Below are 14,094 nucleotides of genomic sequence, written 5' to 3'. Positions count from 1 at the left end.
AGTACATCTTCATGGGGTACACTCCCTCAGGAAATCTCTATTGAGATTTATTTCCTAGGAAATTTTGTTGTTGTTGTGTGCTGTCGATTCCAACTCACAGTGACCCTACAGGACAGTGCAGAAATGCCCCATAGGGTTTTCTAGGCTATAAATCTTTACAGCAGCAGATTACTAGGTCTTTTCTCCTGTAGAGCCACTGGTGAGTCTGAAATGCCAACCTTTTGGTTAGCAGCCAAGTGCTTAACCATTCAGTATGGCATAAAAAACTATTTAGAATTGGTTTAGGACAGGGTGACCAAACAGCAGATAGTTGCAATACTCCATAACACTCCAATTTTCATATGTAGACTTGTAACTTAGCTTGAAGGAAAAAAACAAAACAAAACACTAAGATGAAAATTTATATATTATAGTATATCTCATTTAATATTATACCTTATTTAGTACAACAGGACTAAATATAACCCCATGTGCCTGCTAGTCCCCAAGTAACTACCACTATGATAAAACCATTAAGATAATGATAAAAATGAACTTTTGGATATCAGATTTTTTTAAAAAAGTGAACATATCAATGACTATATGAGAAACTGACAAGATGAATGGCAAATAAGCCAGTCATATAACAATTCCTCTACTTTCCTCAGAAAATACATCAATAGCCCAAGTTTTTAAGACTTAGAATCTGATTTCAGTGTAAACTGTGGACTGTGTGATACAGTGGCACAAACATTTTTATCAAAAAGCATAAAATACAGTCAAGATTGAGTGCATTAGAAAATTAAAAAACAAAAACAAAAATCAAACCTATCGTCATCGAGTTGATTCTGACTCATAGCGAGCTTATAGGACGGAGTAGAACTGCCACATAAGGTTTCCAAGAAGCAGCTGGTGAATTTGAACTGCCAACCTTTTGGTTAGCACTTGAACGCTTACCCACTGTGCAAAAGCATCCCCCAAATAAACAAATACCTACTAGAAATTAAAGTTTTTACACTGTGACCTGTATTGAACCTGTTAGTTAAATGTAGTGTAAAAGGTGAAATATAAGAATTGAATGTTCTGAGCAGCTGGTCTGTTTAGGTGAAGGTAGGTATTGCTACCTTATGTACAATTAAAGAGTAATTCACAGAGAAGACACCTTAAGACATCTTTAGATAAAGTGAGGGACATAAATGAACTATTATGGATGTACAGCTTTAAGATTTAAGAAAAAATTGGGGAGGCAAAAAAAAAAAAAGACATAAAGAGAACATCAGAACAAGCAGGCAAAGGGTCAGCAGGTAGGTTGCACTGGGTGGGACAAAAATATTGGGGAGAGGAAGAGAACAATAAAGAGATCAACAAATCAGTATCATTAGTTGAATGGCCTTTAACCCGACTGGTAAGAGTTGAGTACTTTCAGGAAGAAAGAGGAAGGCTGCTGCAAAGGATTAAAAAGGTAGTATGAATGGAAAAAGAAAGGTTTTCCTGCACTGTTTCAGAGCAGTAAATCACACCAGAGCAAGAAAAGTTTTTTTCGGCACTGTTCCACTACAGCGAATCACAGCAGAGATAAGAGGGTAGTAAAAAGAAATGCAACAAGGTGTGAACATGGCTGTAGAGTGGGGAAGTAGTGGGTAATACCAGAAAGAACCTATAGAGAAAAACTTTGGAAGCCACATTGCTTCTGTTACAAGTGAGCTAGTGTATTCATTCGGCAAATACTGTGAGCAATATTGTACATACAAGTTATCGTTCCAGGCATCTGGTGGGATACAAATAAGCATTAAGTCACAGTCTTTGCTTTCAGGAGCTTATAACGGAATGAGGGCATATGACCAACATTAATAAGTACTCTGTGGGTAGTTCAAAGTAACTGCTACAGGATTTTAGATATAAATGTTGTTTCCAACTAGGATGATCAGGAAGTGCTTTATAAATAAGGTAGTGTGAACAGACCTTTAAAGAATGAATAGGATTTCAAATGACGGAGATAAAAGGAAGAGGGGATTCAGGCAGTCAGGGCAAGAAAAATACTCTGGGTTGGCAGGAAAATAAGTTTAAGGAGTAAGAGAGGTAAAGGGGATTGGAGCCAGACTGGAGCGTCAGTCCTTTCACTTGGGTTCACAAATACGGTTGTTCTTAGATGCCATCGAGTGATTCTGACTCACAGCAACCCCATGTATCAGAGTAGAGCTGTCCCCTGGTGCTTCCTACGCTGTAATCTTTACGGGAGCAGATCGCCAGGTCATTTCTCTCATGCCATGGCTGGTGGGTTCGAACCAGTGACATTTTGGTTAGCAGTCAAGTGCGTAACCATTTATTTAGTCACTAGGCTCCTTCACAAATAATAGGATTCATATATACTTGGCAGTGTGTTTCAAAATTTTAATTTATCATAGAATTTTCTGAGTGAAAGAAAAACTGACTTTGAAATTTATTTCACAAACTGCAGAAGAAAACCATTCCTAAATTTTTTAAGTTGTATTAAAAAAAAAAATCAGTTCTACTGAAAGATGCCAGACTGACAGCTGCAGAGAGTGACCTGGTCTGGGAATTCTCAAAACGGTCATGACACAGGCATGGTAGTGGAACCTTCTCATCCTCTTGGAGTGTGACTTACTTCTATCCTGGATGAATGACTTCAGAGAAGAGAGATCAGAAACAACTGCCATTCAATCCTTAGCTTCTACATAAAAACTATCAAATATGATTTGGTGCTTCATGTCTTTTTATTTGAATGGACTAAGAAAAACCACCAACTCAACTCAATCAGGCTAACAGACTTCAAACTTTTCCTTATTATGAATCACTTGAATATATCTTTTTTTGAAGTTTTCATTATTATTTCCCAAACAGTTTCTCTATAGTACAGGGTGGAAATTCTTAATATTCCTTAACCCAATATTCCCATTTTACATAAGTAGGTAACTGGAGGAAAAAATTTTTAGAAATTGAAATAATTTGTCCCACATTACTTCAACTTGTTGTGCCTCTGTTTACTCATTTTTCTATAATGTTAACACCAGAACCACTGGCATTTGACAAACTGTTTTCATTTCCCAAGGAGAGAAGAGAACAAAAGATGAAAGGGGAAGGGAGTAGTCAAGGGAAAGAACGACACTAACTTCATGCACACACATACTCAAGCACACTCACACCTTTGTGTGAACAAGCAAATCAACTTATGTACATATATTTTAATGTTCTAAAACTAAAAACTATAAAGTTTGGTTTGGATCCATAAATTACATTACAAAAATAAATACTGTATGTGTTTCCTTTCTGGCCTAAGTTTCTTAAAACACTAACATATATATTACCACCTTCAGTTTAATAAGGCTTCCGGAATTATTAAATCTCTTTATTTCCAACCAAGGATAACAGACCTCAGTTTGCTACTATGTGATGATTAACAGTGACAAAATAAATATTTATTAAAAAGGAGTTCATAACCATACTATCTCAAACCAGTATTCCTACAGAATAAAGCAAATTTAATTAACCAAAAGCTTCAATAACATTCTGAGGTATTACTAAAATGGTGTTTTTAGGTGGTTTATGCCAATTATCGACCTTAGAGATAAGAACATCTTGTATGAAGTTTCTTTCGGTAAGTTAGTAACTCAACCAATGTATAACATTAGAAACTTATGTAGCTCTGTTAAGGTAAGTATTGCTATATTTTATCTAAACCTGGCTGAAAAGGAGCAAAGAATATAATTAACTATTAATATTTGCTCTTATAGAGTAAATTTCATCTGCAAATACTAACAAATACTTAGGAAGAAGGGGTTAAAAAAAGACATACAGTTTTTGAACAATGTCTTTGAGAATAGATATTACTACATGTATTAATATTGTATGTAGCAATAGTTGAAAAACTACATAATATCAAAACCACAAAATTTAATTTTCAATTGGCAGGAAGGTGGGCACATTTTTAAAAAATATGATAACAAACCTTTCCTTTGGGAACTGAAGTGTTATGGATGACCTCTTGAGAAGCCTAATTCTGAACCAGTAAGCCCAAGATTAGGGGCAGAGGCTATCATTTTAATGAAACAATGGTTCAGTAGGTCTCTGTGTACCTGAGGCACATATTAGGATTAGATACTTAGAAAGAGTACTAGTAAGTCATGAACAGAACATATGGGAAATCTCATTTCAAATAGGGAAACCAAAAGAGGCAGCAGGAGACAAACTGCGCATTACAGCATGGAAAATATTTTGGATAAATAGACTATTAAACAGACAGCAGTAGCATATCAAGAGGGATGGAGGAATAAGAGTGATTTGCCTAACTGATGAGGAATATTTTATTGCTGATAATGTTCAGAATTGCCTGGATATGGTAACGATAAAAAGCAATCATTTTTAGTCTGTTTTATTACAATTTTTAAATTGTCTACAGACAACGCATCCCCTTGTTGCCTGCATGTGGGGTGGACTGCTCCCACTGCCCCCCACCTCTTGGCACATTACTAACAGAGACCTCTGAAATTATCTGTTCTACATTATCTCTATGTCAAAGAGAATTCATTTAAAGTACACCAGCAGAAACAGTCTATCTGAAAGAGAGATAAAAGAAATCAGACCTCTTAATTATTTTCACTACTGTAGCTAATACTACGACGGTGAAACTTTTGAGAGCCAGAACTAGACAGGGCTGCCCTGTTTGTCTGGGTCTCACAAGCATTCCACCTTTGATAGGGTGCAGTCTTAGCATTTTTCTATTGCTCTCTATTAGTGGAAAATATTTGAGTTTTCCTTTTCTGACAGGTTTCTGCCTTACACAGGTTCTGGCTTTTGCAGGTTTTACTGTATAAGTGGTTCAAGTGTACTCTATATTACTAACATAAAAATTTAAATACTGTTTAAAAAATCAGTTTGTATTTATCTAATAAACATAAATATTTATAAACTGAAAACTAATTCAGAAAGAAAAGAAAACCTAGAGCTACCTTGGCATAATTGACTCAGTGGGGAAATAACGTCCTTTAGTCACAGCATTTTATTCTTTCAGAGATCATAAAAATGGTCAGTGGCTCAAAAACTGTAATAGTTTTTCCCTAACTTGACTTCATCCCTAGAGACTAAAATTTATTTTCAGCTTCATAGACAGCCAAAGCCTCTGCTTTATTTCTGTTCTGTAAATGCATTGTTTGAAGTAAAATGTTGTAATTCTATCAAAAATAAAGTGTACATAATGAGAAAAGTTCTTTCAACCAGATTTCTGCTGTGTTATTGGTCCTAATCTCTAAATACGTTCTAGGTATGATAACTGGGCATAAAATAAGTACCATTAAATGTATTTCAAGGAAATGTATTCAAATTAGATGAAGGAACGAGAAATCATGACGCTGGAATGGCTTATATGAAGGCCAGAGATTTACTGCATTAAACATTGCGCAGCTTGGAAAGAATGTCTGCACCAGGGGCCAGATCAGGTCTCTCTCAAGTCTACATGTTTTTTTCCCCCTATGTATTGTGAAAATCTATGTGCTTAGAGACAAAATTACCATTTTCAGCATTGTGTTTATAATTGATTGAAATGAACGCACTGTTAGAAACCTTTACTACCGTTACTGCCTTTACAAAGAAAAGAATAAGAGCACAATGAAATTATGCACTAAGAAAGGGCACTTTGAGTTTTAAATAATTTAAATTTGTGAAGATTTAATGAGCAATAATATCCTAGAGAGAGAAAAGCATAAACTATTTTGCCACATAAAATAAAAATAAGAAAGCCAATTTCTGAAATTTTTACTTCTTAAAAAGTTAATATACCCGAACATAGCAAGGCTTCTCAATAATATACTTCAATTATGATTAATAAAAGCCTACTGGCCAAAAAGTTACAAACCAATATTAAAAAAAAAAACAGAAACAAAAACCAAACCTGTTGCCATCGAGTTGATTCTGACTCACAGAGACCTTACAGGATACAGCAGAACTGCCCCGCAGATTTCCAAGACTGTAATATTTGCAGAAGCAGACTGCCACATCTTTCTCCTGTGGACCAGCTGGTGGGTTCAGACTGCCAATCTTTCAGTTAGCAGACAAGGGCTTAACCACTGCACCACCAGGGCTCCAACCAATTACCTGCTGCCATCAAGTCGACTCCAACTCATAGCAACCCTATAGGACAGAATAGAACTGCCCCAGAGGATTTCCAAGGCTGTAATCTTTACAGAAGTGGACCGCCACATCTTCCTCTCATGGTGCAGCTAGCGGATTTGAACCGACAACCTTTCAGCTAATAGCTGAGCACTTAACCACTGCGCCACCAGGGTTCCCCAATCGATTAGTGGGGTTGTTTTAAAAAAAAAAAGCAGATTGTATTAATGTTTTCCTCTCTTAATAGGTAACTTAGTATTCAGTAGGCTCCAGAAGGTTTATTTTCAAGTTATTCATGAATATATCCATTTCTAGAGGATATCTGCCATCTATAATCAATGTAAAACAAATCAATGCTTTATTTATGGACTCAAAAGCAATCAAAAGCTTAGGAAAACAAATATGCTTTTTCACCTCTGTGGAGAAGCAGGGTGCATTATACACAAAGCACAAGACTAGGCTAGGCTTTGAGACTGTAGCACCCCACTCCCTCTATAATGTTTGCAGGCTTGTAGCCTCAGCATATCATAACACACTGTTATCTATAGACAAGTAGAAAAGGGTCCACCTGTATATGCTTCTTTCCAGTTTAAACCTGACTACAGATCGACTTACCAAATCCCTGTGCAACACCCAGTTAGCATGCAGGTAGTGAATCCCATCTAGGATCTGATACAATAGTGACTTCACCATTCCCCGAGGTAACTGAACTGGCTTCTTGTTTGCTTTAGAAGCTCTGTGAAACTTGATTATATGCTGAAAGAAAGAAAAATATCAACAGAAGCTTCAAAAAGGAGAGAGGAAAAGATAATTTGTGTATAATATTTTCCTAACAGAAAAAGAAACATTCAGGGATTCTCAAAGATACTGAAAATATAACTCCACATTCTGCTGAATAACATAAATAACTTTAAAATTTTCCAATAACTGGGGCTAAAATTTAATTTTCTAAGCCTATCATAGAGGCTCAGAAAATACATGATTATAACAGAGAAGTAGGCAACATTGTGATTTTATTTTTAAAGCATAATTAAAACTTACTGTCTTTCAGAGTATACTTTACTCCTGTTATTTGGTAGAAATTTTCAAGAACAGAATCTTTTTTACTGTGTAATGATGAAAAGGAAAAAAAAAAAACAGAACAAACTTCAAGAGATGCTGCTGGCTGGCTGGGATTGCATAGATATGGTACCTCTTAATGACATGAGTTACAAAGAAAGCAAGTAGGGAGATATTTTAATAAAATACACACACAGATGAAGAAATGCTAAGGTGCAAATGACTAGTTACACGAGAAATATGAAAGATTTAGATTAAAAAACAAACAAAAACTAGCCCTGTACCACCTAACATTAAAGTTTTGTTGGTATAGTGTTATTAGACATCCAGTAAAACAAAACACCAATTGATAAATATAAAAATCACTTTATAAGTAAATGTACCTCAACTGAAACAAGATCCAAAGTTTTCAAATTCTCTTGACAGCCCTCTTTGTTTTCATTAAAGCATTCTTAAATTGCAGAAAATCCCTAAGTCAGCTAGAGTCAACTCTGTCTTGTGCACCACTGTACATACATCCTGCACCTAGAATCGTACAGAGCAGACTCATAACCAATATGTGTAAGTGAATATTAAGTGTATTCTGGAAATTAGTAAATAATTAAAATAAAAAAACCAAAAAACCCATTGCTGTCAAGTAGATTCCGACTCATAGCAACCCTATAGGACAGAGTAGAATTGCCCCATTCCAAGGAGCGCCTGGTAGATTCGAACTGCTGACCTTTTGTTTAGCAGCCGTTGTTATTAACCACTACACCACCTAAAATAGGAGTATGATACTTAATATTATAGATTAACATTTTCACTCCCTAGTTTCTTATGATATAGAATGTACAAGGAACATGGGTATGGAGTGACTAATGATAAATGAGTAAAAGAGTTTAACTTTCCAAACAAAAAAACACAGAGCCAAAAATACCTGGTGGGAAGGTAAACTGTCTCAGTTGGTGCATATTCTGCATGATTAATCTATATTTTACTAGCAGCAGTAGGCTATTTCTAACTTTCCTCTCAATCTTTTCTTCAACGTATTTAAATGGCAGGCAAACAAAATACAGCTATAACAACTCTTTAATAATGTAAAATGTTTTGTCACTGGCCCTAAGATGTGATGTGATAATCAAGTCTGTTCTCCTTGGGAAGAAGATTCACTGGCTCTCGAAGCTTAATACAAACAGTTTAAAAATAGAGTGCTTTTTTTTTTTTGATTTTTTAAATTAAAAGCCTTCCAGGTTTAAGAATGAAAGGAACAAATATACAGGAGAGATAAAATAATCAATCAATTCCATTTACATTTCTTCAGTTAACGTTTTCATTAGAATATTACAAGTTACTTTTTTACCAATACATCATAACTCCAAAAAACTACAGTGGGATAATTTCTTACCTGCATTTTCTTTACATTCCAGGGCTATATAGCAAATGTGGTATGCAAAACACTAAGTGTTTTGTTACCCACTGTTGCCTTAACCCTGCCAATTCTACTTCAACACTCCCATAAAATAAGAAAATAAAATGGATAAAGCGGTAGGTTTTAGTAAACTGAATTATCTTTCGGTTTTTATTAAAATGAACTTTAAAAACACTTATTTGGCTTAAATGAGTATTAATAAGATGATGATAAAGCTAATGATAAAACTACACACACCTGGAATACATGAAACGTATTTGCTAAAGTATAATCAATGTATCTACGTAGGTGTAAAATTAAATACTATGACACGAGCCTCCTACAAATCATACTGAATGCAATTCTATCTCCTATGCTCTATTGTGTTGTATTAAAAATCTTGCTTGTTAACTAGTCTGGAAAATTTGCCTTAAGTTTGGATTACATAATTTGATTTCATTTTAGAGTTGAGTATAAGTGCTCGATTTTCAATTAACAGAATGCCAGTTTGATTTGATTAGATTTCTTTTAAAATAAAAGAACACCAAGTTAAAAACCAAATAAAGAAAAATATATAACTTACAATCAACATGAACCATGGACAATAGTTTCATAAAACAGAGAGAAAATTTCATGTGTTTATATTTTTTGTTCTGCAAAACTACTTGGTAAATAAGTTCTAACAAAAAGTTTGAATGAAATCACATTTAGTCATGCAAAATAAATGCCTACAAATAGAGTGAAAATATTTCTTATGAATCTGAAAGCATATGAAACCTAGATGAGTTTCAATTTCTAAAACCTGTTAAAGTTAAAATTATATAAACTAATCTAATTCTGGAAATCAGCAAAACAGTTTTAAACTAGGTAAATCTGTTTTTAAACAGTTTTATTGGAATTTGTTCTCATTGTATTTCAATATTCTGTATATGGATTCACAAATTCAGCTGAATGAAAAATGTAACTTGTTTTGAAGATTTCTAAAAAATGAGCCAGAATATTATGATTAATTAAAGAATATTAGTATATATGCTTTCTCTTCCATTTATTTCAATAAAGGCACTGCCATACTAATTTAGTACATATACGCCAATATGCAAAACATAGTAAATAGTTAAGGACTTTATTAAATATCAGAAAAAACACAGTTCATAGTAGGGATGTAGTCGTTAATGATATCAGTAATTTTGGGTTTTTTTGTTTGCTTCGTTTTTTAAACTAATTTATGTTAACAGATGTTCTTCACTCAAGGATTATTAGGATATAAGTTTTGTGAATATGTTTCAAAATTCTTTTACTATCCTGTTATAGACATTCATCGTATGTATATCAGGAAGTCTTATTCCCAAAATGGTATTTCAGATTTTCAAAACTATAACTGTTACATTTAATAAAGAATTTTATAGTTACCCAAGACTTTTATAAATACCAATTTAAAAAATGATCTGCTTTGTAAACTGCAAAAGATTGAAGGCAGATGTTTGTATTTCAGCTATTTAAAAAAAAACCCACTGCCACAGAGTCAATTCTGACTCATAGTGACCCTGCAGGACAGAGTAGAACCATCCCATAGGGTTTCCAAGGCTGTAAATCTTTATGGAAGCAGACTGCCATATCTTTCTGCCTCGGAGCGGCTGGTGGGTTTGAACAGCTAACCTTTCAGTTAGCAGCCAAGTGCTCAACCACTGTGCCACCAGGGCTACTCCTTAGCTATTTAAATAAGATAAATTTAAACTCTTACTTTATAATAATTTGTATCACGATAGAATCATTATTTCCATTATAATAGCTAAACTAATAAATTGGTAATCAATTTTCAGAAATCTTCAAATATTTAGTTGCTTCTGGATATCTAAAAATATTCTAATAGTCCAGACATATATAATAAAAGTCACAACAGACATTGGACTCTATTTTCATTCCTCTCTTATATTGTAGTACAGTTCTCTACCACAAAGAATTCTTCCCATGGAAGAGTATGCCCAATTCAAGTAAGTATAATATTGAGTTATTGCTGATGAAAATAAAAATACATTCAAATAGTGAGTATCAATTGTGAATGATATCCAATAAATAATTAAAAATAATTTCCTACATCTAATAGTACATTTAATTCAGAAGGCTTTTAAAATACAAAATTGCTGCTCAGAACAACCCTATAAAAAAGGAAGGAAAAATATCACATTTTACAGATGGGGGAAACCACAGCTTTAGAGCCATTAAGAGATTAGCCTAATGTCATATGACAAATAGCAGGTAGAACCGTAATTAGATCTCAATCTAGTCTTTCAAATACAACATATTCTTCCTCTATATGATGATACCACCTTCTCATTTTATATTCTTTTACTCTACAAGGGAACAGGAAATTAGCAATTTAAAATTCTATAACTTTAAATTATTATAGTTAATGTTTTATTTTATCAAAATTTATAGTGGTGAAACAATATCAAATCATTTTTTATGCTTTTTAGATTCTACTGTTTCTTTAGTATCTGTTACAAAGGCCAAACTGATAGGATCAAAATGTAATAAAACAAAGCAAAATACTCTAGCCTTGGTAATGCATCAACCACATTATACATGGTTACTTCTGTTTTAAAATGGACGTCTCATAGTAAGATGAGCTCCCAACTGTTTTTAGTCACTCTCAACAATTTCTGACTGAAAGTAGTTCTACTAGCAATTCACCTTACCCAGAGGTCATGCTCAGCGTAGTCAAACAGAAGCCACACTTTCCTATCAGCATGAGACAGAAACACCTTTTGAAGAGAGATGACGTTTGGATGCTTAAGCTCTCGAAGTAACTGCAAAATAAAGGTGATCCGTTACATCTCTGCCACAAAAATAATGTTGAAAAACCACATCATTTCGTATCTTTCAATTAAAAGGCGATATAAACCCAATGGTATTCGATTTTAAAAATCTAATAAGCACCAGCACAATTTTCAGGTATCTATTCAGGTGTTTCATTAACATATGAGGAAAAATCAGTGGGGAAAAGCTCCTTTAGTAAAAGATGTAACTGAGTGAATCTCTTTATGTTTTGACACCACATGACAACTAATCTTAAAACACATCTATAGCCCGTAATCCTTTTAAAAATACATCAAAGGCTAATTCCAACACTGGAAAACACAACATTTATCAACACCAAATTATCAAATTAGAACTAAGACCTGTAACTAAGTGAGATACAGTATCTAATTTTTCAGGCATTTATATTACACAGTAAAGTTGATTAAAATTTCATAATCTTTTTCATAAAATCATTAAGTAATAATTTATACAGATAGACGCATCCAAAAGTGCACATTTTCAGGGGTTTAAGCTTTCTCATCTCCTAAAAGGATGTTCTTTTTAGCCTTATTTATCTACATCTAATAACCAAAGTGGCCCTAATAATCCACCCAGTTAAAAAGCACCCTCACTGCCAAAACCAGTGACAACAATAAAAAGCTTCTCATAAAGCCTGATATTATGCTTTTTATCAGGTAAAACAGACATACATAGTAGCTTGTAAATGTGCTCCAAAAGTAACAGCCATGTGAGAAAATGAAGGTCTTAGAACTTATGACGTCAGTACCTTTTGTAAGATCACTGCCACCAAAACAAGAACCATGATATGAGGGGGTCAATCCTTAGCTTGAAGGCTGCTTGCAGGCTTCAGCAAAGGAAAGATTATGAATGGACTATATGTTAAGTCACTCACGTTAAAGATTACTTCTTTGGGGAGAGTGATGATTATTTTATTCAGGAGCAAGATTAAATTCCTATCAGGTTATATATCTTCGCTTTTACAATATAATTTTCAAACTTTCTGAGACTTTAGAGATTACATACCAATCCTGAGAAACCTAAAGACCAATATTTAAAATTGACCATTTCCTTATTAATAAACAAGGCAAAGAATCTGATAGGGAAAACCTAGACTAGGGGATCACCCAGGATCATGCAGCTGGTTAGAAGAGCTACAGCTGGTGCTTAGGTCGTCCTAGTTCTAGTTCAGTGTTTATTCCACTACCTCACAACTGGAACACACTTGTAAGTGAGACATCTATTTCAAATCCTTTCTGGAAACTGGCAGGGTATACATTCTAACAAACAAACAAGCAAACAAATTCCAACGCTTTGGCAAAAGTTCTCTCCAAATACTAGAAACCTACATATAAAGCTATTCTTAGATGTCTCCTCAAATTCACCTCCAAGATGAGGTTGAGCTCCTGTATTAAAAAAAGAAAACAGCAGCAAACATTTTATTGAGTGCTTCCTAGGTGCTGAGTACAGTGTTAAGCACATGACAAGCATGACCTCACTCACTCATGAATTAACCATACAAAATATTCTTCACACCACAGTTAGCAGTTAGCGGCCAAGAGCTTAACTACTGCACTACCAGAGCCCCTTCCGTTAAGATTATAGCCTAGGAAGCCCTATGGGGCTGTTCTACTTTGTCCTATGGGGTTGCTATGAGTCAGCATCGACTCAATGGCAACAGGTTTGTTTTTTGTTGTTTTTGGTCTAGTAATGAGAGTTTTTCAATAGTTAGTTAATTTTAAAAGATTTTAAATCCTGGTTCTACCACTTCCTAGAAATGTGACTTTGAACAAATTATTCCACCCCCTTAAACTACTGTGTCCTCATATGGCAGTCTGCTTCCGTAAAGATTACAGACGTGGAAACACAATGGAACAGCTCTACTCTGTCCTACAGGGTCACTATGAGTTGGAATAGACTCGATGATAACAGGTTTGGTTTTTATTTTTTTTTTTGCTTTTTTTTTAAAATCTTGACAGAAGCAGGCTGCCACATCTCTCTCCTGCAAAATGGCTGGTGGGTTCAAACTGTCAACCTTTCTGCTAGCAGCTGAGTGCTTCACCACTGCACCACCAGGACTCCTTAATCATACCTGCTATAGTCTTAATACATCCCAAGATCTAATACCTTGGGCGAATAGTTCTCTTTACAATCCAGAGACACAGATGTTTTAAATACGAACAAGGTTGTGAAGACCACAATGTCAGGCACCACTGCATTACTAGGTTCCTTGCATGCTGCCTGGCACCTGCTAGGCACTCAGTATTTGGTGAGGGTCTGAATAAATAAATGCACAAATTAAATACGCAAATACATTTAAGGATGTCATACAACATATGTTTTGGCTTCCAAACTATGGATTAAAATCACTGCTTTCACCATAAAACCAATCCTTTTTCTAAAATAACTACTTTTAAAACAATCCTATCTAACTAGTCAGACAACAACAAATCTTCAAGCGTAACGATTTTACAGCTGACTAAGTATAATGGAAGGAGCCCTGGTGGCACAGTGGTTTAGCACTCAGCTACTAACCAAAAGGTCAGTGGTTTGAACCTATCAGCCACTTCATAGGAGAAATATGTGGCAGTCTGCGTCATAAAGATTGAAAGCCTTGGAAATCCTATGGGACAGTTCTATCTAATCGGACTCGACTAGATGGCAATGAGTTTTTGTTTTGTTTTGGAAGTATAATGGAAGAGTTACCCATATGTTAGGTGATTTTT

General features: G+C 34.6%; 1 protein-coding gene across 4 annotated transcripts in view; it reads right to left on the bottom strand.

The window, feature by feature from the left end:
• CDK8 (cyclin dependent kinase 8) overlaps window positions 1-14,094 on the bottom strand; it is a 165,548-nt gene that overhangs the window by 51,974 nt on the left and 99,480 nt on the right. For 3 of the 4 annotated variants that reach the window (XM_004386569.2, XM_012558441.2, XM_023740925.1), the window contains exons 3-4: window positions 11,248-11,358; window positions 6,718-6,858 (exon numbers count right to left, since the gene is read on the bottom strand). In XM_004386569.2, coding sequence (XP_004386626.1) covers window positions 6,718-6,858; window positions 11,248-11,358 — 252 coding nt within the window. Of the gene's footprint in view, window positions 1-6,717; window positions 10,144-11,247; window positions 11,359-14,094 lie in introns of those variants that run through there. The other variant, XM_023740927.1, reaches the window with a different exon arrangement.

This window comes from Trichechus manatus, unplaced genomic scaffold (genome assembly GCF_000243295.1).
Source record: "Trichechus manatus latirostris isolate Lorelei unplaced genomic scaffold, TriManLat1.0 scaffold00168, whole genome shotgun sequence".
In the NCBI taxonomy this organism is placed as follows: Eukaryota; Metazoa; Chordata; class Mammalia; order Sirenia; family Trichechidae; genus Trichechus; species Trichechus manatus.
The sequence above is the reverse complement of the archived record's forward strand: the minus strand, read 5'-3'. Positions and strand labels throughout refer to the sequence as shown.